Raw genomic sequence first — 27,479 nt, forward strand, 5'->3', positions numbered from 1 at the left:
CCCCGCACTCCCCAGACGAAGTTCTCTCTTTCCGAAACTCTCACACAGCAGCTTACCTCCTCCACTTTTCTTGGTGATCCCTTTCTCTTACTCTGCAAAAGGATGGAATGACAAAAAAATGAAAACAACGCAAAATAAAGACATACAAAGGGCCTACATAGTGTCCTGGGCCGCGATTATATACTCTCTCCTCACCCTCCTCCCCCATTGCCGCTCCCTTCGCCTACCTCGCTGGCGCTCCAGAGCAGATTTCAGTGACTGCTTTCCCCTTCTTCATCCTCCATCTTCCCTGGGATCCCCATCTCATCCGGACCGTGTGCTCGTCGGGGGAGAGGTTTGTGTGTTTTCTCGGCTTCTTTCGGGACGACAGAATGGAAACAGAGAGAGAGAGAGAGCGAAAAAAGAGGCTAAAAAAGAGCGGCTGCCGAGGCATCCGTCCACTTGTTGCTACACAGGACGGGTACAGAAAGAAAGCCGAGATGGGTCCGGCAGTGCTGGAAGAACGATGCCAGAAAAAGCGTGCGCTTGGTAGGATAGAAAGCAGAAAATAAAAGGCGAAGGCGAAACTTCGGGAGGAACAGAAGTGAGAAGCTGAGAGGCAGCATACAAAGCAGGAAGAAAGTAACACGGCAGGAAACGGGAGGGGGGTGGGGAGGAAGCGAGCGCCAGGAAGATGCGCCGAGAAGGGAAGCAGACGCAGGCTGTGTTATGGGGAAAAGGATAGACATCGTTCGGGTAAGAGTAGCAAGAGGGAAAAGAAGAATCAAGGGGCACAACAACGAAGAGGACTCGGGGCTAGGTTAGGGACAAAAAGAAACACAAGCTACATGGCGGGACGACAGAAATTAAGTTAGAAGGACTGGCACCGATAAAAAAAGTCAGGATAGATGTTTTTAGGACCAGGTCTCAGCTGAACGGGAAAAAGAGGCAGGGGAAGCAGAAATGAAGAGAACAAGTCAGAGCAGCGTCAACATTAGATAAAAAGAGGAAAAAAATCAACTCCCTTCGAGGGATACAAAGGAAGCAGGATGCTTCCCCAGGGAAGGACTAGAAAAGTACAGAAAGGGAAGTTGGGAAGATACGCGCGTGAATGGGCCGCTAGCAAAGGGTAAGCAATGTGAGGAGAGTTACAAAGACGGGTGCAAGACGTCACCGGCAATTTCAACGCGCTCGGAGAGAGAGACAGTAGGTTGTGACTGTAGAGCGCAACTTACAAAAAAAAGGCATGCCATAAATGTACAGCTCTCAATGTTTAACAGGTGAGTTACGATTTCTGGAACTATAGTAGACAGAGGACGAAGGGGTGAGAAAAGATGAGCGTCGAGATACAAAACGACCAAACCAGTGAAGAGTATAGTCACAAAGCCGAGAGCGAGAGACGAGCAAAAAAGAAAAAAGAAAAGCAGGAGGGTGGCTGGGCGATGGGAACGGTCGAGTCGGAGTGAAAGAACATAGGAGCGGACCCAACTCCACCATCTCCCCCGGCTGTCGACCTGTCTCCGTCGTCATTTCAGAGCCCTCCTCCGTTTGGTCACATTTATTGCTTCCCTGTCTCCTTTATTCTTCTCGGGAGTGGGAAGTACGAACACTGACAGCAAGGAGAAAAAAGGTCTACATGCAGCGAGCGGCGCATTCCCGAAAAAGAGGTTGAGAGAGAATGCGAAGAGAAAAGACCTGAAATGTGCAAAAGAAAATTTCCTCTCTCAGATCCGGATGGGTTTTTTATGTTCGCGGAATTTATGTCGAATTCAAGGGGGCGCGAGAGACGGCAACAAATTTTAAGCTCGAAACGCGGGCGAAGTGCTAGAACGGGAGGCCGCGGGAGAAATGGAAATGAGACGGCGTCTTCGGGCCATTTTCGGCGCGTCGAACGTTCCCTGCAAGAGGGGAGAGGGGAGTTAACTTAAGAACCAAAACACACGATCGCGAGCTATTCTATTTTGTTTTAGTTTTATTACCTCAAAAAAGAAAAGAAAGGAGTCATTCCTCTTAGCCAGTGTTTTCGCTCTAAGCGACAAAAACTTTAAATAGGCAGCAAACGCCGGCGTTGCGTTCGCCACTACCACGTGCAAAAGACGATAACGAAAGGCATCAGAAAAAAAAGTGAATAAAATCAGTAGAAGGAGAAGAGGCGAAAGGAGGGGAATTCTCTTTAACGTCGCTCCTCGGAATCGAGTTGGAGCAAGAACAGCCTGGCACGCTAAACACCGCTTTACAAGGGCCAGCGAGAAGCTGAAGCTGCGCGCTTGCCACTCGCGTTAAAATCTTTCCTTTTTTTTTTAAGTTTTCTTCATGCAGCTTTTCACTTGCACCTACGCTCCAGGTTCATCGAACGCCTCGGCGTCGTGGAAGTATACATAAAGGCTCTGTCTAACAAAACAGTTAAGCCGCGAGAGACGCTTATCTAAACGAAAGCTGGAAGAAGAAAAAAAAGTGAAGAAACTCTCGGACGACGGGCGAAGGAGAAGGGATGGTATAAAAACAACTGCAAAGTAACGCGCAGATATTGGATCGAAAGCGTTTGGCGAGGAAGCGGCCTTTTAGGCCCATAACCCGATGTCTGCAGCAGCGTGGGTGTAATAGAGAAAGAAGCGGGATCTTTTCCAGAAGGCCGCCCGCCATACGCCCGGGAAATGCGGTGTGGACAAAACAGAAATAAGCGGGGATTCTTCATGTTTCCTTTTTTCTTGTTCTGGTTTGCTCAACCGTATGAACACGTTGCTGCGAACGACTTAAACACGAGGAAAACACAAGGGAGGGAGAAAAAGAGAGGGGCGGAAAGGCGACAGATAGGCTCCTGGAAGGTACGCAAACTTCCCAACTCGAGAAAACTGTTTTTATGGGCTTATTACTGGCTTTGGGCGGCACGTTTTCTTCGCCTGTTTTTCCCCAGCCGCTCGCTGTCGGGGGTTTTTGTCATTGGTTATTCCCGTTCTCCACGGGCCAGACCGGTCAATATATGCTGCGGTGAGCGTTCCACAGCCCGAGCCAGGCCTCGCCGCTTCGAAAACAAGCAGAGCGCTGCTGGAAACTAAAACGGAATCTTTAAAAAAAAATAAACTACGTAAAAAAGTTCGAAGTGCTCGTAGCAAAATTCATAACGTCTCAGCGAAATATAGGACAGTGTTCGCAGGCTTTATTCCGCGGTGAGTTTACGATGCTTTCGGCAGCGGATCCGCAGAAAGAAAGAAATAAAAAAAACACATCTTTACTTCATGCATGGTAAATGAAAAGAAAGCACGAGGTGTGGCGTGCGTTTCTCCTGGCGGAGCTGCTCCGAATAGCGCACGGAGAAAAAAAGCACAGCTAGTTCTAAATAGATAACGCAAAGGGGAAAAGGTATTACGAAAGGTGCACTATTTTAGTGCGGCGCGTGCGTTAAATATTGCAGTCTTTTTTCAGAAACTTGTAATCTGATTTCATCACAAAACACCTCGTTGGCTCAGTCGGAACGCCGGGCGTCATAGTCATCGAGGTACGCACTCGTTAACTAGTGCTTCTTCCAAACTTCCTGTGCATATGGGTGACAGTGGCGCCATCTAAAGAAAAGTTTATGCACGCAGCCCTTGTGAACATGTACGTTTCAAAAATACTGTTCGCATGCGTTTTCAGTCACAGGTGCCTTGGTGGGATTTCCCCACCTTATACGTAGTGTCTTAACACGTGTGTTTTATTCTTACTCTTGCTCTCCAACTTCATCAAGTCACCTATTGTTACGGTTTCATGCTCTTCTTAATTACATTAGGGCTAATTCGCTGGATAATTGGTTCGGAAACTTCATAAAGTGCACAGCGCAATGGAATACACAGAAAATAGGACGAACAAATACGAGACAATACACAGCACTGTCTCGTGCTTCATCTCCCTTTTCTGTTTTTCTCTGATCGGGCTGTACCCTTCATAATGCTAGCTAATTGCCTGTTAGCTTTGAGACAACAGGAGGACAGCGCTACATGCAGGATTCTACTGCATTTCTGGCGCCCGTACGCTTGGCACAAAAGCATTCCGAACTTTTACCCTCTTCCCCTAACTCCCGCCATCTGGCGGCTTAGCACTGGAGCGCTGTCTTTCTAGCAGTAACCCTAACGATGCGGCAAAGCACGCTTTGCGGGAGACTTCGCTCGGGCCGGCCGGGAGATGACCGCACGAGCGTTACTGTAACGCCACTTTTGTAAGACTCTGTACAGCGCTATAATATAGAAATATCAATGCAGCGCCCACTTAAGACAGTTTCCAGCTTCTCTACACGGGTTTCCTGCATTTATCTGCAACATTATGACTAGTGGTTGGACGCTTCGCGTCTTATGTTTTGAAAATTTGGCCGACCTCTTTCGGTGTTACAGAACGCAGTCTAGTTCATTTTGTTTTTCGGTGAATATTATTGTTTTTTACGGATTAATAACCAGATTTTTTGGGTGATACAATATCGCATTCATACTGTCGAAGAGTATATGCTTGGCCCTTTTTCGTCAGCACGATTAGTTATTTTACCTGTAATTAATGCACAAATGTCCACACTGTAGAGCTGCGCTTGTAGAAGGAACTGCTATCGTCATTTAAAATATAATGCGGGAGCTATCTGGTGACGTCGCCAGACAACAATGCAAGTAGAAGTTAACTTATGATAACTGATGTCACATCATCGCTGCAGTGGGTTTAGCGAAGGGGCGGGGCACCACGCGGTCTGCGTGTTGATGGCAGCGATGAAATCGCAGCCGAACTGTCGAAGTAGGCTGAACATGCCACTTATTTTTAACGCTTGTGATTGGTTTCGCGTGACTGTCGCTGCAGTGCAGCCGAGAAACATACCTAGAAAAGCAGGCGTCCAGGGCGGGTGGTCAGCAGACGCTAGGAATGGAACCTCCTGGTCTGCAGAGGCGTGCAAGGTATCGAAGCACTTCCTCGGAATACAAACCGCGGTGCTTATTCCAACGGTGCAACCATCTCACAACGCCTCCGGCCTCCGTAATTCGTTCATTTTCTCCCTTGCTCGAGTATAGCTTCTACTCAAAGGCTAGATAGAAGTGGTGTGTATGTTAAAAATACCGATCTTTTTCGGAGCCGCCGCGGTGGCCGAGAGGTTATGGCGCTCGGCTGCTGGCCCGAAAGACGCGGGTCCGATCCCGGCCGCGGCGGTCGAATTTCGATGGAGGCGGAATTCTAGAGGCCCGTGCACTGCGCGATGTCAGTGCACGGTAAAGAATCCCAGATGGTCAAAACTTCCGGAGCCCTTCACTACGGCGTATAGCCTGAGTCGCTTTGGGACGTTAAACCCCCATAAACCAAACCAAACGATCTTTTTCGGTTAAAAGCGATTACAATATTAAATTCGCTATACCTTTACGTTTTGTTTCTTTTTTTTTTTGGTGTGAACCGAAAAGTTCAGCCCCTATATATAATTGACAACTTGGCAGATTATTTGACTCCACATGAACAACAGCCCTGGCTGCTTTTGGGCGACCATCAACAACCCTGATTTAGCCACATTTCCACGAAGTGCTTAAACATTAATGGCGAGAACCTCTATCAGCTGTAATAGACGGCGCTCCTGTATATAGTGCTCCTGAAAAGCTGTCCGTTTATCCGAACATCTGCAGCATGGACAGCACACATACTTGTCGGACGGCTGACAGAATGGGTTATTATGTGACGTGTAGGCTGGTTGCTGGTGGCTTAGACGACAGGAAGCGACAAAAATGGGAAAACTGCGAGAAGCGCACACAAAACCTTCTGTCTAGTTCAACCGACTGTTGCATCGATTTTAGCGCTGCCTCGAAAGAATGCTGAGCCTGAGGCTGAATCAGCTGAGACTAAGTTTGCATTAAGCAGAAAAGTGAATATCAAAGGCACTGAAAAGATACTTGAAGGGGAACCAATGGCCGTCGTAAAAAAAAAGAAACAATCTGCATGTTATGGATTCATAACGGCAGCGAAGGAGCACAAACACAAGAAAATAAACACGCGAACACACGGACGAACGCTGCACACGGATTGTAATAGGCGGCAGGCGATACGGCAAGGCTTGCCAAGTTAGAAACGCCGGATATCGCCTGGACCATCCGCAACAGTGCGGGAAAGTCGCAGTGTTTTACTTTTTTAATAGTTGTCGAATGCCACGCGGTCCCACAATAAAGATTACCTCTGTTTAAAAATCTGGTAATTTACAGTCATTTAGTAGTTCATACTTACGAGCCAATATTGGAGTGTTGTATCATTGACTATGCGGTATATTTTCTGAAGCAACACACAAATGAAGAAACCGTAAAAACAAATTCACACATCATATCTGTGGCTGATTGCTTCAATTATTACCCATACAGTGCAAGCACAAAAATAATATAACCAGTGATTAAAGTACAATTAAAATGTCTCTTATAAGACGTGACACTTAAATTTTAAAAACATCGTCAGGAAGTTAGCATTTCCAAGTTAGAAAACTGAAGCGGAAAAGGAAAGCAAGGTAAAAAAAAAGGAAACAGCAAAACAAACTTCGCGACATTAAGTGAAAAAAAAAAATCTGTTCAGAGCTCAAGCACAATACTTCGCTTACGAGGCGCAATCTTATGTTTAGCATTTGAGAATAGAAAAGTTCGCCTAAACGACGCACGTAGAACGTTGGTTCCTGGTGGGTACAGACTTGAATAAGACAAGCTAAAGAAAAAATTCTCCGTCGTTGCACAAACACTCACCGCACTTTAAGGGGTCATACCCATCACACTGACATTTCTGCCTAGTTCACAACGAATAAATTATTTACAAATTTGTTTTCTCTTCAGCGGTCAGCCCATACATCCGCCCAAAAACCAGAGCGTCGCTTGCCAGAAGTTTCGTGTTACTAGCGGCATAGGTGCCGCAGTAATGCTGGAGGACGACGCAGCGAGTAAATCCATCGTGGGTGAATTCAGCAGCAAAGACACAAAAGCAGTAAATATTCTGGAAGCTGCATTCAATGTGAATAGCCAGAACAGTTGCTCAATGCTCCCCTGCTCTTTCCCAAAAATTCTCAAAACTCCCAACGAAGTAGTCTCCTTTTTTTTTTCGTCCACGCTCGCTGCTTTCTCAGTTTTATTTCCTTCTTCTGCTATGTCTCTTTCTAAGGTGACAACAGAAAACGCAGCAGCAGCTCTCCCTTCGCTTCGCCTTCCCGGCAACCTTTCCTGGGGATAAAGTTTGATGTCCCCACTGGCGCGGTCTTCCCTCTTCCCCAGAAGGGGGGAAGAAAGACTCGAGAGCTCAAATTCCTCTGTGTCAGTTGTTTTGAATCTCGTTCTGTTTTCTTGCGTCCAAAAGAAAACGGGATGGCTCTTATTTTTCGCTGCCAGTGTGCGAAGCCACTTCAGACGCACCCCCCCCCCCCCCACCTCCCCACCAGCACCTTCCTCATGCGGCCCTTAAGAACCCAATTCTCTTTCCCGCCCAGGATCGCACGTCTCTCGAAATTAAAGTAAACGTCTCGTCGGCAGCTAACTACGCCGGTCTTTCCAACATCCTCCCTCTTCCATTCTAACTTCCCGCCTTCATTCCGTCCGCTTACTTGCCTCGCCCAGCGGGTGCACTACGTCATTCCCTCATCCTCCCCCGCTTTCTTTTATTTTTCAGCACCGCTGCTCTTTCGCGCTTGCAGAACTGCTCTCCACATCCACGCGTCATTCTGACTCCCCAACCCTCTTCGCTGAAGTCAGCGGCAGCATTATCGCGCGAGAGAAAAGAGATAGGAAAAAAAGGAAGAACACAGAGAGGGGTGAGCCTGCCTTTGGCTAGCAAGCTCCCCCAAGCCTCCCTAGACTTCTTCTTGTGGGGTACTACCACTCCCTTCCCCACATCCCATCCCTCCCGACTCTCTTTCCGGGCGTGCAAACAACAAGTTCGACCGTAATTTTTTGTCCTTTCTTACTCCCGACGCTCCTGTTATTTGCGACTCGAGAACGACGTCCCCACCACCGCTCTGTCCAACTTTTCATCTGTCCTTCCCCTTTTCTCAGCCGCCCTGAAACAAGAACCCTGTTTCTCTGCAGCACCCTCCGTCCTTTCTCCTTTTTACCCACACCCGCACCCTAGTTTGTGTTGCGCATAAAAATAATACCAGTGATAAAAATAGTACAGATGCGCCTGCGCGACGCTTTCCCTTTTTATCCCTCCTTATCCGCACTCCCCGCCCCTTTCTTCGTTCGCTCTCACTTTGGAGCAGCAGCCACGCGCCCGCTACTCGTTTCCCGGAATCCTTTATACTTTTCACCTGCCGTGGGCCACTACACCCTATTTTCCCCCACTCCTTGAGCTCGCCCCAACTCGCAGTCAGGCCTTTTCCCGCGGAGCTTTCCCTCCTTTCCTGTGCTCCTATCCAGGCCCGTCGCAAGCTGCCACCGCCGCCGCGCACGCGAATCCTTCTGCCGGTGTAATTCTGCCGAAGGACGCTACATTTATTTTCCTTGTATGACTCGTCCCTCAAATTCCTGAGCTGCTTATGCCTTCCTCTCTCTCTCTCGTGCCCAGCTCGATCTCCCGTTTTATTTCGTTCCTGTTTTTCCCGTCTTCGCAATTTCAACATTCGAAAAGGAAGCGCCTCACGGGCACGGAAAGCAAGAGTGAGGCGCCGGGCGCACCTTTTTATGGCCAGTGTGTTCTTCCTTTTCTTCAATCGGCAAAGACGACGACCGAAGGATGGTACCGGCCCAGGGAGGAGTTAGACCCGCAAAAAAGGAAACGCCGCCTCCTCCTCAAAAGGAGCGGCGAGCGAAATGAAAGAAAAAAGGAGAGGGGAAAAGAAGGAAAGATGAGGGGAAACACGTGTAATTCAAAACAGCGGAAAAGCGCGGGCGCTCTCCGCTCCGGCGGCGCCGACTGCGTACGAACGACGACAGAGACGGCTAGCGGCGCAGCGGCAGCGCCGAACGATGAGGCAAATATAACTCGGTGAACAAGAAACTCCTGATTTTTGCCTAGCTCGCCGATTTTCAAATCCTCCGTTCCCATCGTCCTCATCCTCTTTCCCCCTTCTCGTCAACCACTGCTGCTGCCGAGACGCCGTTTCCCTGCAGTGTGCGCTCCTTTTTTTCTTCGATACCCTCTCGTCTGGGTCGCTTCTGTTTCCCATCTTCCCTGTATTGCCATCTTTCTCCTCCTTTCCCCATTTTCCCTCGTTTGTGCCTTCGACTCTGAGTCCACCATAGAGCCGAGAAACTTCGTTCTGCTGAGCAGCGGGCGCTCTCCCATTTGAGTATTTTTCCCCTCCTCCCACGCTTCGTACCTCTTTTTCTTCATGGACCACCTACCTCCCTAACTCTTCCCCACCCCGCGTTGTGAAAGTCTTTTCTTTGTCGTTGACACTTTCGGAGCTTCCTTTATTGCTGCTCTGCCCGTCGTATGAAACCTGCCTCTTCCCCCCCCCCCCCCCCCCCCGCGGCCACCGTGTCTGATCTTCCCACTGCCTCCAAATGTTCCTTTTCCCCCTTTTCCTTTCGGCTCCCCTTCCTCGCATCGCTCCCGGTTATTAAATCTTCGTTGCGAGAGCGGCACCGCTCCCTATACTTTTTCTTCGCGCACTACCTGCTTTCATTCGCGTTTTACCGTTCTCAAAAGAGCGAGACGCTGGCTAGGGAAAAGCCACTGTAGCGGGAATTCGGGGAGCGAGGAAAAAAATAAGGATGCGAGGATGAAGGGGCATGTGGACACCGAGCCCCATACTTTTATTTTTTTTTCTTTCTCTGACTCCGCCACATCGTCGTCTCTCTGCTTCAGCGCGTACGAACCGACTTCGGGAACTCGCATACGCGGGAAAGGGGGGGGGGGGGGGGGAGGTCTCGTGTTCAAAGTTGACCAGCTTTCCCATACAACTCCGACAGCCACCTCCTCTTCCTTTCTTTAACCCGCACCCCGACCTCCCTTACCCACAGGCTGGTTTTACGGTTCCCTTGCCTCCCTTTTATCATCCGAGCTTCCTCCCACTGCTTCTTTCTTTTTTCGTATTTTATCACCAAGTTCACTGCGCTGTAACCCCGCCAGACAGGGCTTGTCCTCGTTCGCTCGCAATGCCCTGTCTTATTTCTGAGTACTTCTCCACTGAAGCTGGGCTGGCGCACGAAAAGCATAGGAGAAAAGCAAATGCACGAGGCTAGGTATTGCGCCACTCATTAATTTTTCATCCAGCGTGCGGAAGTTTTCTAAAAATGTCTACGCCCCCAGGTTACGAAACAAGAAAGCTTAGGCGCTTTCTTAGAGCAAGCCGCTGCTGTTTTTTTTTTTTCAGCTTTTACGTAAGAACCCTCGCTGATTCCTTTCGCCACACGAAAGAGCTCCGAGGCTCCCGCCGCAGGGGTCGAAAGAGAAACAATCACCTTTGAGTGGACAGGCACGCAGAGTGGATAGGTTATGAAAGCCCAAGAGACGTAGGGAACGTAAATTAGGGAAATTGGGGACCTATTAAAGCAGAACTAAAAGCGGTGTCGCAGGCAGACGCTTCGATCATGAAACGTCGGTGCGCCCCCCAAAAAGGCGTGATTTGAGCAGAAAAGTGCCAGCACTGAGCGCGTAGTCACCAGACCGAGTTTCTCACACCCACCTTTCGATCCCATCCCAGAATTCATCGCGGTGCCCAGCCGCCGCGTTTACTTGTTCCAAACAAACGCGCTGCTCAAAGCCGCCGCCATGTATACGTAGTTTTCTCGTCTTTAGCTTCCGCAGTGAACGAAGAAAGGTACAGACTAATTTTCATTGTTTCATGGCTCTCCTGGCACGAATACCTCGGAGAACGATTCCGCACCAGTCGTTTTGAGGAACCGTAAGAACATCCCTCAACATTGTTGAAACAGAAGCCGAAATGATTTTTTGAGAATTCGAGATGATTCATGCCAGCCAGTTCTGCACTAGCATTTGGAATGGTCACGCAATCACCGATTAAAAGCAGTGTTCTTCAGGATTTTCTTCACCGCGGTGGAGAAGTGCGGAGAAACTGGTGATGACGTCATTTTTGCTGAAATTTGCGCTGCCTTCGCCACATGCTTCTGCGTGTCGTCCGATGCCGCCAAACAACGCTTCGTGGGCTTTACTTTCGGTGACATTAGTTTTCTTCCTTCAAGGGACTGTTCCTTCGCTGTAAAAGCAATGCCGCCGTGCATGACGTCATCATGCGAACCCTGCCCGGCGCTCTGCACTGCTCAGAAGCCTGAACGCCTATACGGCCTTATTCGGTGATTACGTCAACATTTCGAATGGCGCCACAAAAAGTCCTGGCATTCTTTAGCAACAAGTTCCAAGCATTCAGTCTCTTAAATGTCGTAGAATTCTAAAAACGTCTTCGGTTGCCATTTAAAGTGAACAAAAGCAGCGAATGCATTCAATCTCGCGAGTGAGGTGTGCGACATAAACGTTAGCTTAGGGTTTTAAAAAGAACAGTAAGATGTGACAGCTATTTCAAAACATATCTAAACTACGCCTGTCAGCAGCAACTTAACGCTAACAATAGAATCCCCTATTTCATACTAATGTCATTAAAATAATACCTAAAGCACAAAGAAAGTTGCAGAGCGTCAAAACAACCAAAAAATCAGGCGATTTCTACACGAACAGGTTTCTAAATTGCGTTTTCTATTTTTAGTGTCCGAGAAATTTAGCGAAATGCCTGTAAAACTTGGGCCTGAAGCAGAAAACGAACCGCACTGCAACTAATGCTAAACCATTCAGAAATGTGGATTCCAAATCGGTTCGAGAATTTTTTTTTCAATCGCGGTAACTTTACTGGTTACACGCATACAGCCTTCCGCGCTATAGACAGAAATTCAAGTGTAGGAACTAGCCTTCACTCATAGTACCACCATCACTGCTTCGTTCTACCCAGCAAATCATGCAAAAAGAAATTGGTTCCTTCAGTCACGCATTCATTAATATGACAAAACCTGCTGCGAAAGTGAAGCATGTGGTCGTCTGCCGCGTCTCATCACTTCCCGAATCCAGCGCCTCTCCAGTCCCGCTCTCCCTAGCGCACGAACGCCAGCACGAACGGGGGCAGCCTGCATTAGCTGCGGAGCTGCGCGGCGGCGGCCAGCACGGCTTCTCAGCAACATCCCCCTCCTCCTCTAACCCAGCACTAGGCCTGCACCCCGCTCCCTCCGACTCGCCAACCCTCTCCGAGAGAGCCCGGATGTGGGGAACTTTGTTTCCCCGCGAATAAGGAGTCACTGCTCAACAGACTGCCCAAGACGGTCGCCCGAGCGACCGAACAGAGCCGGGAGAGGGGGAATAGGGAAGGAGGAAAAGAAAACAGTATCGAACACGCTGCTTGCTGCTGCTCCTGCGAGGAAGACCCACATGTAACGGGAGACGCAGCATGAGATGTACAGAGGGCGAGCAGACGGGGAGAAAGAAATAGGGAGAACACTAACGGCAGCTATAGAGCAACTAAGTATACGCATGGCCACGAAAAGGCAAGAAAGGAAAAAGCGGAGCAAAACAGGCGGCACAGCACAGCGGCCTCCTTCCTTCCCTCTGCCTCAGTGCCCAGGAAACTTTTTATCCTCTCTCATCTCCTCCAAGCGCCCTCGTGCCTCCCTCCACTCCCCATTCCCTACCGCCCCTCCCCCACCGAAACCATTTTCCCGCTCCCGGTTCTCCCCACTGTAGTCCCCAGAAACTTCTTGCTCTCCCGCGTGTTCCCGACCCGGATCGAGCGTTGGCGCTGCGTTTCTTTCGATCAGCGGGAGAGGCGCTTCCCTTTCTCCGCGTCAGCGCCACTTTGCCCATCTCCACGACCGAACATTCTCCCCCTTCCTCCTCGATCCACTGAGCTCTCCCTCAAAAGCGCTGGCTCCAGCGCGCAACCGGTGGTTTTTATTTTTTATTTTTGGCCCCGCAGCCACCACACCGCTGGATTCATCGCTCCACCCTTCCCCGCAAGACTGCTTGTTCTGAAAATCCTCGCCGGCCCCGTTCGTCCCGGTTTCTTTTTCGTCGTGCGCTTACCGGCCGCTATGCTTGTTTTCTCTTTTCCGCCTCCTCTCGCAGCCGCCGCCGAGGTCTGGCTGGGAGAGGCGCTCCAACCTCTCCCTCCGCGTGACCCGTTTTCCTCATCTTTCAGCCAGCCACGCTCCTGTCTTCGTTCGCTCCCTAAACTTCCCGCGCGGTACAGGAACGCCGGCAGCGCCATATATATAGCTGTAGCCGGTCCTCGTTATTTTAGCTTTCACTTTTTTTTCTCAGAGCTCGGTTCATCTCTCGCTTTTCTTCTTTCTGCGTCCCCAAAGCTGCTTCTCTTTCACCGTTGCAGCATTTTCCCCTTTTACCCTTTGAATATTCTCTCCAGCAGCGCCCAGCGTCTTTTTTTTGTCTTTGTACAAAGACACGACCACGTAGTGTCCTTTCCCTCTGTTCCCTTCATTTCAGCCTCCCGATTTTTCCCTAGCGCTGCCTCCACTTTTCCCGTTCGCGTCAGGGTTCCAGCTCTCGCCTTTACTTCCCCAACCTTTCTCGTCCTAGTTCTGGCCTTACTGGCGGTTTCCCGTCGCTCCTCCGTGCAATACCGTCCGTCAGTTGTGAGGTCACTTGGCGTCTTCATAGCTTACTCTTTTGAGTGCCGGCGAAGTTTAGTTGTTCTCCCGCCACTTGCCTCTGACCTTTCCACTCTGGAATGTGTTCCAGACACCATATATTCCCTTTTTTCCCACTCCCGAGAGCCCCATCTCCCCAGCCACTAGACGAATAGGCGGCCGTCGCATATCATACCACATCTGGGTTCCTGTACTCATTCCGCGCTCGCTTTGTTGCCTTCATCTTGTTATTGCCGGCCCACTTCGGCGTCTGACTGGACCTTCCACTCGTCCCTCAATTCCCCGCACTCCCCAAGGAACTCTTCCCGAGAAGACTCCTCCTTTCGTTTCCGGCATCGCCATGAATCTTTGTGCGTGCGCATGTGTGTGTGTGTCTCCCTTCCGTGTCGTGTTCCGGTATTGCTCGCACTTCCAAGTAACAATGGTTTGAGCCATTCATCTGTCATATCTCTCCCTGAATGCCAAGGAAATAAACACAGTGAACTAAAAAAAATAGCAAGGACCTTCTTCACGACATGAAGGTTTCTTCCAATCATGCACAATGTCACTCCCTGACTGTGACATTGGCAAGCCCTTTGGTGCCAAAGCCAGAGTATCACCGACAAGTTGACATGTTTACTGCTGCGTGTTAACTAAGTTCGAAGCTTTCTTCTGTGAACACTCCGCCTGACTGATGTGAGGAAACAATAATAAAAAAACAGGAACGAAGACAACAATCAAGCCCACCAACTATCATTGTTGCAGCTTCACATGACTCCGCCAGGAGATGGTACGACACCGCTGGATGCTTCACTTGAACACTAAACTGCTTCTATAATACCGCGTTTGAAATTTCCCAAACATACTTTCGCCTGCCGTGCCTTCAGTACTACGCTGATGTGGATGTTTAGAACTCTCTGGCGAAGCCGTTACCCAATGCTACTTCCACAGCAACACACGCACATTTCCTGTAGGATTCGAAGTGCCAGCAGAACGTAGGCAGTTAAGTCCACTGCGTCCTTCTCATTAAGCTTTAATTGCACATGTGAGGATTAAGCAGCGAAACTTAAAGGCAAATGAAGCGTGCTTCACCATACAGCGACGGGGGGCAAAAACACCTTTCGCGAACTTAAGGGAACTACTGAATACCACTCTTATTTTAACGCTTCACAAATCTTGCACACCCCGAAATACAGAAGACGTGGGCATAGTAATCCTAATACACAAACACCTGAGCCCTTTCTAATGCCTGTGTGGGTCTTGTATGTGCTTAACGCTGCTCATGGCCTTTAAACATGAATTTCGAACTAAACTAGCCGTAGCCAGCGATCGGTAGACCATCCGTAGCGAGCAGGTACGGAAGCATAATGGAAACGGCTTTAAGCAACCAAGAAATCCGAGAGCGCCATGCAACTGACTCGCCATTACAAGACGAGGCGTTGTCGGGATTAGAAAACACCACCACATACATTGCTACACCTCGTAAAGGAAAAAAAAAATAATATGCAGGCACGTGCTCAAAATGTTGGGTGAAAATGGAGCAGAATGTATTTTCACCGATCGCACATAGAAGCCTACGTATTCTTGAAACACTACATCCTCCTCTGCATCTTCTGCCCCTTCCGGACACACCTGGATAAAATGCATAGCCCATTCTCCTACTTACGCGGCCACGTACATTATGTAATGCACATTTGTCTTTGACAGAGTTATTAGGAATGCACCACTTCCCTAGTTCTTCTGTAACTCAGGGATTGCTCACTGTGCTCCCACACAGCTTTTCAAGAACTCTGTAAGAATGGGGGCACTCTGAGCATCCTTCCATGACAGTGGCTTTATCTAAATCAGCATTCTGCTCTCAGAGGCCGAACGGTTATCAAGTTTCTCCTGTTTTACTATGACGTTATGTGTAGTTTTGATTTCACTATGTATCTTATCATCCAATGTACTCAACTAAATATACGTGCTAAATATATGGCATAAGACAATGTTTCACGTTTCTGAAGGTGCAGAGGCGCCTAAATAAGCGCGTGAAGAAAACTCCTAAAGAGAGAATTGTTGAAACGGTGCCTGAGAATTGTTTTGCGCACATTCGCGCGAATGCCTGGACTACGCAAACGTATTTAAATTAACGCTGACAATGCTACATTTTGCTCGGTTTTGACAATTATACACAGTCTATTCTTATAAAAGCATAGTTGGCCCTTACTGTTGTCCTCATAAAACTCGACACGGATTTTTTTACAGGCTAGCTCTGCAGTGCATACGGAAAACTGTCGATGCGAAAATCTAAAGCCAAAGCCGCGGAATGCATTTCTGCACAAAAAAATATAACGATGTTTTCATTCTTTCCAGCAAAACTTGTCACTCCGCTTTTATTGAAAACGTCAAAGGGGAGAAAAAAAAAGTACAGGCGACAAGAGAGACTCCCCCTCCCCCTTTCCTCCTCAATCCGAACCTCGGCGCGAGAGGCACCGATCGGCAACATTTCGCAAATCCCTCTACAGTGGCAGCGTCTGCGCAAACGTCGTTTTTACGAAGACCAAACAGCAAACACTGCCCGCGCCACCCACCTCGGCAGCGAGCGCCGTCGAAACCGTGCCCTTTTCGCCGAGCGTTGCTGCGGCGCAGAAAGCAAGCGGAGACCGATAAAACACGCACCGCGAATTGCCGCAGATGCGCGAAAAATAACAAATAAAAGCGGAAAAAGAAAGAAGCGCGCGAGCATCCCGCCGAGATTTTTTTTTTTTTTTTTCGGCGATCGACGCTTGCAGAGCGAAACGACGCGCAGTTTCTCGTTCGCTTCTGCGAAAGCAAAACAATTTTCGCCCCGTCTGGTATTTTTCGCGTTTCGCCGTTTCATCCCGCAAAGAGTAAAGTAGTGTTCAAGACATTATCTCTGCTCCTAAGAAGGCGATCATCGTCCGCAGATTCCGCCCGCTGTTCCGACCTCTTTTCTCGGAAGAGGCACGGAGGGAGATGAAAACGTCCAGTGGAACGCAATGAAGAAAATGGGCTAGTTTGTGCGGGAGGAGGCCCAGAATAATAACCTGACGAGGCGACGAGGAGGAGGACGGAAAAGTTACGCAAGACGATGAACAAAGGTAAACAGAGGAGGCGCAAGTTATCACAGCTATGAGAGGAGGTTGAAGATAACGAGGCTGTTAGAGAAGGGGAGAAAGATAACACTTTGAATGATGAGAAACACAATGAAGACAGTAGGCTCGCTTGCTCGAGAGAGAGAGAGAGAGAGAGAGGAAAAAAGAAAAGGCGGAAGATAACATTTTTTCGACAGAAGAGGAAAAGCATGCTTAGGGAAAGCACTAAGAAGGAACAAGATAAAACAGAAGGAGCCAGATAAGATGGATGACGATGGATGGGATGAGGAGGAAGTTAAGGAGATTGCGACGGGTGATAATAATGAATTCTGATCCGCGGAGAGTGAAGATGCCAGATATGCTACAAGAAACGCAATACAACGCACCTCCCAGATGCTGCTGAATATGGAAAGGTACCTGGATAAGAGCTAGTGCAATTTGCTACATAGGGGACGAGTATAAATAAAGCTCTTATCGAGGAATATAAAAGGTACTTAGATAAGAGCTAGTGTAAAGTCTACTAAACGGGATGAATATAAATACATTACAGCAGCTACTAGAGAAGGGGAGTAAGAGCAAGACCATAGCACGAATTGTAGGATATGAGAGTAAGATAACAAGGATACATTCAAAACAGGAAGGAGTAAAAACAGAGTAAGCCGTCCTCTAGCGCGCTCCCTTTTACAAAAGAGAGATCTGGAAGCAGGTCCAAGCGCCACACGTTTAAAGTGCCAATCGAGACCTATACCATAACAGGAGGTAGCACAGCAAGAAACACTGCGTGCTCTCCAAAATTAACTGACATTTTTACGTGCCCTTTGCGCTATTCTCTTCAGTTACGCCTTCAAAGAGGTGCACACAAGGATTGTTTACACGACTGCCCCTTCACACGCACGCGTTGGCCCTCTTCTCTTGATGTTTCAACGCACGACAATCTGCCTATCGCTGAAGAGAGAGGGAAAACTCTAGTCACAACAGTGTATCTTTTAAACGACAAGCCGAAAGAGAGAAAGGCGTGCTTATGTACGGCGGCAGCTCAACACAATAGTGAAAAGAGCTACGTCCTCCCCAACACCCCTCCCCCCCTTTACCTCCTCAACCAGCGATTGTTCCGGTGGAGGACAGCCACTGGCTGCGTGTGTGCTCGGATTCGCCCGCGCTCGTTTAAGGAATCCCAGGCAGTGCATCGCAGGAAGCCGCGCGAAGAAAAGAAAAAGCAAAGGAGATACACGGGACAAAAGCGCAGGCGGAGAAAGTGTTTACTGCGATTTATTTTCGAACCAGGCGCGATTTCGCAGCTTCTTCTTTCGCACCTGCTCGCGGGCCTAGCTGTCCGCCGTGGAACGGTCGCGAGGGGGCTTACGTCGCGACGTCCTTTTCACGGTGTCGCCACAACGCCGAGAGTCGCTCGGTCGCTGCGCGACGAGCGCGTGCTTCCCGATCTTTAACCCTGTCGGAACTGGAACTGAGAACGCTGCAGTGCGAAGTTACAGCTCTTAATCGTCAAAAGTAAAGGGCCCTAGTTGTTTCATTATGGGCCACGCTCCTACAAATTTTTTTAGACAGTCGATAGACTGTCCATAGACTTCTGTCTATAAAGTCTATAGACTGTATAGACAATCTATAGATTTATGGCCATACACTTGTAGCAGAGTTTTGTCTATAGACGGTCTACAGACTACGAATGGACAAAAATAAGTTTCTATAGGAAGGAAATAGCGTCTACAAGAAGTCTATAAACTGTCTATAGACCTTTTTTTAAGGGGCGCTGTGCGGCTCGTTTATGCGCCGCCAGCGTCGCTAATTACTTAAAGGTGAAAGTAACTCTCGAAAAATAGGGAAAGCCATGGATCAGAGCCACAATACTGAGGACGCTTCAGGAGTCCCATCACAGGGCTTGGAAGCGAACTTCTTGGGTTGTAAACTTCCGACAAAGGCTGTACGTACTACGGCTTATACGAAAGACTCTTTTCCGGACTGAATTTCGGCGGCAACACACTTGTGTTCGCTGTACCCGCTCTGCAATTTCACCTCAACAACAATAGAGAACGCTAGCCGCGGTAAACGTGCACTACCTCTATCACCTCAAAAACAGGAGAATGGTTAAATATGTAATCCGGATTTGTCTTGAATAAAAAAAAAAGAGGAAATGCTAAGACGAAAAAAAGGAATGTAGCCTCGATAGAACTGCAGGGGTTCTACGGCTAATCGGCGGGAAAACATTTCAGCAGCCGTTGGTGCGGGCGATTCATTTGTGTATCTGAATTTTTGAAAAAAATTTGCCTAAGGCAACTCCGAACATGCCATGTATTGCTCTGTAGATACGCACCCATGGTTTTGTTAGTGTGCTGAAGTAGGATTGCGTGATTGCAATCTAGTGACATGCGATGACTGCGCTCGGAGAGCCATGGAAAAATTCTTCGCACGAGCTCTTGGCCCACAAACGCAGAGACAGTCGCGCTGTCCTTGCGGAAGGGGCGGCGTACGAAGGACGCGGAGGAAAATTGAAGCGCGAAGACAAACGCGCTAAGGAGTGAATAAACGAATGATACTGCACCTCGACACAGCATAGACTGTTCACAACATAGTGAACGCATGAACGCAGCGTGCTAATGTTCTGCGGTATTCAGCACTATAGTGCATTTGGAAAAGGTAAACATAAGGCTTTTGCAACCTGACTTCCATGAGCTAACAGCTAAGTTTGTAAGTGCATATGTAACCAAAGGTCACTCGTACAGCACACCGGTGCCACAGTGGTGAACAAAAAGCTAAACAAAACGACAGAGACTAGACCTTAGAGGCCAGTACTTTGATCGGCGAACGAAAGACATGCGAGAGGTACCACATGAAAGATTCGCACTTCGGGTGGCCCGAGTATGCCTACAACGCGCGTATGACAATAAAGCTATGCCTTCGGGAGAATTCAACAATCTGAACATACATTTCGCAGAACCGCTCAGTCCCTTGTAGTAATCTTTGAATGCAATTGTTCAGGTGAGATTAAGTTCTTCAGTAATCTCGTCCATTGGTTCACAGCGTCAAGGTGGGAACAAATGTTATTCTCCGACGCAAGACGTGTGTAGTTCGCAGTATGAACAAAAGAAGTGAACATCCTTTACTCATCGCGCCTGCGGCCGCTGCCTACCCCACGCGGACGTTTTAAATGACGTCATAAACCTCATGCCCGTAATTGGTCCATCGTCGTGACGTAAGCTGGCCAGTGAGAGGCGAAACAGAACTTGCGCCGAAGTGCCGAAGTGCGCAGGATACGAAGAAATACCGACTGGCGTGTATAGGACAATGGCTGCAAATTAATACCAGCAATTCATGACGCTTCAACGGCGCAAACGAATAGGATAGTTCAATCCAGGAATTCGGTGCACAGCGCAATCAATTACGGAAAAGAAAAATCACGCCGGTCTTTCGAACCATTCTGAACTCTCCTTCTAATAAATGAGTACAAGTGTCCTCATGTACGTACGCAGATACAGTTCCGCAAATTGGGTAATGAGCACTCGGAAACAGCTGCCTAAGCAACAGGTTTACGCGCCGTTTCCTGAAGCGTAACAAGTTTGTTGACGTTGCAGTGGAGCGAAAGTAATGACTCCTGAATTAATAATTGGTTTTTTGTGGAAAGGAAGTGGCGCAGTATCTGTCTCATATATCGTTGGACACCTGAACCGCGCCTTAAAGGAAGGGATAAAGGGGGAGTGAAAGAAGAAAGGAAGAAAGAGGTGCCGTAGTGGAGGGCTCCGGAATAATTTCGACCACCTGGGGATCTTTAACGTGCACTGACATCGGCAACCGTTTGGCGACAAACCGCTATCCGCTCTACCAGGAATTCTGCTCACTAGTTCAAAGTTAAAGAAATTTTATTTAATACCTCTACGCAACTCGGAAGAAAGGAGAACATTTTGAAAGGCAGTGCTAAAAAAATAACCATTTGCACGAATTGTCATATACATTTTTCCTTAACAGCTTGGTTTTCACATTGTTTAGTCAGGACTGGCGCGCGAAGCCAGACCACTTTTGATTCTGGAGCGATACGATGAAAGAGTCCAGAAAAAGATGCTGGCACGAAAAAATCACACAAATATTTTGCCACACAAAGCCAGCAAGTCGATAATATTTACATATTACTAGTGCTCCAAATGTACAGCGAAACAAAAGGCAACGCATTCACTGATTATTTACTTCGAAGAATACGCTGTTTTAAAACTAAACAAAACGGCCCCAGAAAGATTTCGGGCGCAAAATTTTCTACAAAAAGGAGCTTCACACTGCGCACGACTCCTCAGGTTGGTTGATAACAAAATTTTGGCGTTAATTTTTTTCCTAACCTTTTTGTAACTTCCATAAATTTTGGCAGCCTATTGACGAATCCATTCTCTTTCCATAGTAAACAATTTGGTATTAGCTGACAGCTTCTCCGTTATAAACGTAGCGAAAGCCGCAAGGATGCTACGTGCCCTATGGCGAACCTACCGGACAGCAGCATCGCGCATGAATATAAACACAATTCGTGCCTAAAATTCGCGCGGAACGAATGGGAAAAGGTTACCACTCCTTCAAGAAATCTCTCCCCTCTACCTCGTTTACAAAAAAAAAAAACATAAACAGAAACGAAGTCATACCGTTAGCTACACATTCTCAGCTCTCCGCGCGAAGTGCGGGAAGAGAGAGAGAGAACAAAAATATGAACAAGTCAGCTGCCCGACTCGACGCCAACGAAAACAAGCAGTGTAACAGCTTCTGGCGCGCCATGACATTAGCACACAGAGTGGCATTTCCAAACCGAATCGGCCCCGAGTCGCAAGGCGCGCCGAAACGCGCGAGCTCAGCAGGGGGCGACGCGAAAAAAGGCGAGAAGACGCAGCGCGACGCAGGAGCAGCAGACGACCTCGGCGTAGCCGAGAGCGAGAGGAGACACTTTCTCGCGAAGCAACAAGTAGTACGTGTCGACACGCAGTGATCAACGCAGTGACACGGGACTAGCAAAACAGCGCGTCGAGATAGACTGAGATATGAACAGAACACCGCACTGACCTCCCTCGGGTTGAAGGCATCCTCGTCAGACAGGCCGAGGCTCCTCATGTGTTTCAAGTAGGCCGTCGTGATGGGGACGCTGAAGTCGAGATCGGCCGCCGACACGGGCGCGATGATGCGCGCCGCGGCCGCACGCGCCGCGGGGGCGCTGCCGGCATCGCTCGAAGCGCCACCTGGGGATGAAGCCGCGGAACTTGCCGCCGGAGTGGTGGGGGCGCCACCTGCGCATGCAGTGACGTCGCGGGAGGGACTGCTTCTTCCGGATGCTCTGCTTCCGGGTCGGCAGCTGGTGGCTCCGGCTCCGACGGCTTCGCGGCTGTTGTTGTTGCAGCTGTTGCCCTGGTAACCGGGGGAGCCCGCGGTCGTTGTCGTTGGTGGGGGTGGAACGGCTGCTGCGGGCGTTGCTGCCCCGTTGTTGCTACAGTTGCCGCTCGAGTTGAGCGCGGGCGTGTCGGCGTTCGAAGGAGCAGCAGCGGGGGCGACCACGCTCAGCGCTCCGTTGGTGAGGTGCATCCTCTTCTGGCAGTCGGAGCAGGACATCAGGAAGTGCGTGACAGCTTCGCGGGGCAGAAAAGCGTACAGCTCCGCGATCTGCGCGCAGAAACAGCCAGAAAAGAAAGAACCTCTTAGACACATACCCATAATGTGAAAGCAAGAGTAACATAAAGGGAAAAAAAACTGACTCCATGCCTCTCGAAATGGAGACGAGAAGATGAGCAAGATATTTGACGAAAACTTAAGCGCACAAGAAGACGGGGACATGAAAGAGACACAGACAAGGACGTGTCACCGTCTTGTTGCGCACTTACGTTTTCATCAATAGGAGCAACCAAATGGCCATGAAACAGCCTTGTTGAAGGTGTTTAAAACTGGCCTGATTTTTATTCAGTCGCAGGCGATATACTAAGCCAAGTACCTCGCTTAAATTCGGCCAGCTTAGGCGCTTGCGAGCATTTGACCTCGGTGCTTAAACAGAGGTTGTCTTGTTTACACCCCTACACCACCCTTTCCCCCATCCTGTCCGCATTAGTGCTGGAGCTTCGCTTGAGTTCTGTAAACGTGCCGCTAGAATATAGATCCGAACACTGCAACAGCTGTCTTAAAACATGGCACGGCAGCACAAGCAGCACACATGGGGATGCCACGCACGCGCAGATAACCATCGCAGAAATTCACAGGGCAAAGCAGAAAGTAGGTCTCGCTCCCTATGCCTTTTCTCTTGGGCCTTTCACTTTCTGTGATCCATGCCAACAGCATGTGCAGAGCTATGTCCACACATACACAGCTCCTCCCCCCCCCTTCCCGCCACATACACACACACACAGGGAGGGACAAGCACGTAAAGCAAGAATCAGCACGGTAGTTAAGCTTACCGCCTTGTAGGTCCTCTTCTGTCCGGCGTGCTTTCCCCCGCGGCCGTCCATCTCAACGTGGACTCCGTAGATGATCTCGAAGAAGTTCTCCACCACTGCCACCCGCTTGTACACCGTCGTCTCCCCATCGCTGCCCTTCTGCGAGCAAAGAGAGCGGAAAAGCGTCAGGCCTAAGAGAGACTCGTGCTCGACGCTGTCGCAGTGAAGTTTGCAAGTGGTCGAACATTAGCGACCTCTAGAGGCATCACGCGAGTGAAAACAAATATTTCGCCGTTTTTATCTGCACCAGAGGGTCAGGGGAGCCACCAGGCAAACCTCTCCACCATATGCAAGCGAGTGCTTACTTCTCATGTATTACCGATGCTCTAGCTCGAAACCAGAGTTCTAACCTGGGAGCCGCCCTTAAGTGACGGGTAACCGCTGGTTCCAAGTTATCCGAAACGGTCGCGCTTGTGTCATTCATTACAGAAGAAGCGGCTAAAATTCAATCTTTTTCTTCTACAAGAGCTACCCTGAGCAATAAAAGATGAACAATCAGTATTCAGATGAAACGGCAGAATCTGTGTGGAAAACCCGCCTTCCCTTACTTTTACACGTGAAGTGGTAATCGACGACATAATGCTTCGGTGAGTTGCAAGTTCACAGGAATTCCCGTGAGTCTGCACGAGGAAGCGGAAGCCGTTGAACGTTGTGCACGTACACTCTCGTACACTGGTCGACTAAGCCGGGGTTGCCTACCAAACGGCGCTAAAATCGGTTTTCTTCCGATCTGACATGAGCTTGTGAGAAAGATGCAAAAAACGCCTCTACGATGGTGCGTCTATAGAGCGCAGCTGTTTGTTGTATACGCTTTTACGATGTATGATTTTGCGATTTCTGAATTTCTCATGTTCTCTTCGAAGCATGCGCGCAGTGAGGTCACGGCGCGGAGGTCACGTGGGCTGCTGGGACTCCTCTGCGCCGGATGGCTCTATTTACGTTGACTTCATGGCGTAAGGTCACGTGGCCAACTTCTCGCTTATGTGAGGTCATGACGTTGGTGACCCGCAATGCTACTATGCCAACGACAGCTGTAAAGGACACCCCGCCCCCTTCCCGACTTCACAGCCTGCCCTGAACCGACGGAGACATGACGTTAGGTGCGCCCGCTCTATAAACAGCAGGCCGTCAACAACTCTTTTGTACTATTACACTTTGAGTCGTCTCGAACTAGCGCTGGCAAATCTTTCTACCCACTATTCTGACACCGCTCAGCGCAGAAGAGCCAGACACAATGCATACTCTTCTGGGCAGTAAGGCAAGGCAAGAGCCATCCAGTGTCAAAACAAAGCGCGTTTTATCTTTTTCGTATACACACGTCTACTTTCCCGTGCACGGGCCACATTTCAGATCCCGCACCAATTCTTTCCCCCAGCCTCACACTCGCGCACACGCACGCACGGCGCAGCGAACTTCCAAAAGTAAAAGTTGCGCTCGCGGGAGAAGGGGGTTCCTTTTAATCGATGACTCCGAGTTCCCGCAGCCACAGCAGCGGGATGGGGGCGGGCGGAGGAAGGATGTTGTCAGCAGCACCCACGCCGGTCGTGGCGGAAGGAGGAAAGTCGCAGGCTGCTTGTGAAGCACACCCCCTCCCCCTCCTTGCATTTTTCACGCACTTTCCCCACCTCGTCGTCATGCTTTTCCCCAAACTTCCCGTTGTCCCGATTCCTTTACCCCCCCCCCCCCCCCATCTCCGCAACTAACACACGCTCCTCAGCACCCTAGTTCCTCATCTCCATTTCCTTCTCCATTCTTCGCCTCTCCGTACAAAAACCACTTCCTCCCGAATCACGCGAGCGGCGCTAGTCTCTCATTCCACCTCTCCCCTCCTCCCCCCGGTGGCACAACTATAGGGAAAAGACCGAGGGAGAAAGCTCGCTCGCTCCGCCCGGCGAGTTCTCCCGAGTTTGCGCCGGCGCTCCCCTCCCCCACTCCTACCTCCCTTTTCTCCCTACAGAGGGAGCTCCTCATCGACTTCCAAAGTTGGCGCGGGCGGCTCTCTCCGAGCCTTCTCGGCCTGTCTGTCGCTCTTTGGTGGTGGCCTAGGAGCATGGCTTTGCGTGTGCTCTCTGCGTGTGTGTCTGTACGTGTTTGCTCGTTCCACGAGGGCGATGTGGCGTTGCTGCGAGAGCTCCCACGAACATGCACACAACGTACATGCAGGCCACTTGCACGCGAAGCCTACGCCGTTCCTTTCTTCCGTACCTCCATTTTGCCTCCACGGCACGCGGATTGCCTGCTGCCTTTTCTGTCTCCCCTGATTCAGCGAGTGCTTTCATTTATTTTTCGCCGTGGAAGCCGTGCTAGCACGACGCCAGAGAGTGCAGGTTAAAATTTGTGAGAGTGAGTGAGAAAGAGGGAGGTTCGCGCGTACCATCCTCCTCGCCCGGTGAAGCGTCAACAGGCGGTCATGCCTGTCACCAGAATGAAACGTCAAGTGGTCACGTTCGTGGCAGTACGCCTGGCCGAGTTTTGGGCTGGAAATCCGAGTACTATTGAGCAGAACGCGAACAGCCTTTTTTTCTCTCTCAACTAGCCTACGCATTCATCGAGTCCGGAAGGCCCTGGCCTACATATGGAAGGATAAACGGGATGAAAGGAAGGACCGAGAGGCAAACAGTCTGCAGACTAACTACAAGAAAACGGGGACTATGTTCTTCCGGATGCTAACAGCGGCAGGCAAAAGAACATGCTTTCGGGGAGGCCAAGAACAGTTGCGAGCCAAACAACAAGAGGCTAACAGTGATCTGGAGGCTAACAACGGAGGCGCTAGGGGCTATGCTTTCCGGGATGCTAACAATGACAGGCTAAGGTCCATGTTTTAAGGTAGGCCAACAAAGGTTCAGGCTAACAGTGATCCTGATGCTGACAACGGAGGGCTAGTGTCCATGCAATCAGGAGTGCCAAGAACGGATGAAAGACTAACAACGGGAGGCTAACAGTTGTTTGGGGGCTAACAACAGGAGGCTAGGGGCCATGCTTTCCGGGATGCTAACAACGAAGAGCTAAGGTCCACGCTTTCAGGAATTCCAAAAACTTTTGCAAGCTAAATGACAGAAGGGTAGAGGCCATGCATTCCGGGAGGCAAAGTTAGAGGCTAATAATGGAAGTACAGGGTCAGTGCTTTCCGGAAGGTTAACAACTGCCGGATGCAGACTTGTGACATTAGAACTTCGCAGACCTTGTGAAATGACGTGAAAAAGGACACGGCGGCTCAGAGAGAAAGAAGTCAAGATATTTTAAAGGCATAATACTGGCCTCAAATGACACTCGGTGATGAATGGAGCAGTGAAAGAACTCTAGCGACAAAGGACGTGTAGCGTATCGCTATTTATTCTCAACCGTTTAGTGATTAAAGGTGCCAGTTGCGCCATTGTGTCTGTGTCAATCAGTTGTTCGTATGTCGAGGTCTTAGGGATAGCGTTTGAGAATATCTTTCTCCGGAAAGACTAAGTTCGAACACTGCGCTTTACGGGGGCGCCACTGGCGCAATCATTGAGAGCTGAATATGTGGTGACATCACGGTCACACGCTGGCCTGTCGCCCCTAAAACCTTCCAGCTGTTTCCAGCAGCCTGGTGAAAGTAATAAAACTTTGCCAAGCCATTGTTGCCAAAAGTGATAAGGCAACAGCTTCAGTTTAATAACTTGAATTCTTAATCCTATGTCGTGTTATGCTAATCCTATGTCGCCACAAAAACAAGGAGAACGGGCGTCAGCTGCCCCGACAGCGTTTTTCGTCGCCGACGACAGGTGGCGCAACCACTTGGGGCCGTATATAAGACGACTGTCTAATTTGGACGAAGTCAGCGCCTGAAAATACGAACATTTGACAGGAACACACGAAAAGGCGCTAGTTTGACTTCATGCCATCTAAGCGATAACTTCATCTCAAGATATGCACCAATTGGCACAACGACAAGTTTCGCTCTACCACCAGCTACCTGCGCTTCTCTGGGCTCCTAAGCACCGGGCCAGGGTCTGGGCTGGCTTCTTTGGGGCGTCAAGTAAGCGTCGCAGGGCGCTACGCTTTTCTTGAGGTGTGTCCTTTACCAGGCTTTCAGTATATCTTTATAGTGCCTGCTACCTATCTCCAACCACGGGATTGAAGTCACTTCCTAGAAAGCCAACCAGGAAAAGACTTCCGCCTTGAAACGCTATCGATAATACTCTGAACTATCAACCTGATGAAAAGTCGCGCTAGCTTAATAGTACCCCGACGTGGAAAACTAACACAAGGAAAACATCCAAACTGTGCTCGATGCTCGAGAGTGGCGTGCGGGGTTGGGTTGCCATGAAGTACTTTCCTGTCGCGATGCCAACAGGGAACGGTGTGCGATCTTGGAGCGCACACACGTTGGCGTCATTAATGACTGTCAGCTATATCCGCTCTCCCACTGTCTCCGT

General features: G+C 49.5%; 1 protein-coding gene across 2 annotated transcripts in view; it reads right to left on the bottom strand.

Annotated features, from left to right (window-relative positions):
• LOC144107959 (nucleolar protein 4-like) overlaps positions 1-27,479 on the bottom strand; it is a 114,581-nt gene that overhangs the window by 13,573 nt on the left and 73,529 nt on the right. For both annotated transcript variants that reach the window (XM_077641208.1, XM_077641209.1), the window contains exons 3-4: positions 23,035-23,172; positions 21,662-22,252 (exon numbers count right to left, since the gene is read on the bottom strand). In XM_077641208.1, the coding sequence (XP_077497334.1) occupies positions 21,662-22,252; positions 23,035-23,172 (729 nt within the window). The remainder of the gene's footprint in view (positions 1-21,661; positions 22,253-23,034; positions 23,173-27,479) is intronic.

This window comes from Amblyomma americanum, chromosome 10 (assembly GCF_052857255.1).
Source record: "Amblyomma americanum isolate KBUSLIRL-KWMA chromosome 10, ASM5285725v1, whole genome shotgun sequence".
NCBI lineage: Eukaryota > Metazoa > Arthropoda > Arachnida > Ixodida > Ixodidae > Amblyomma > Amblyomma americanum.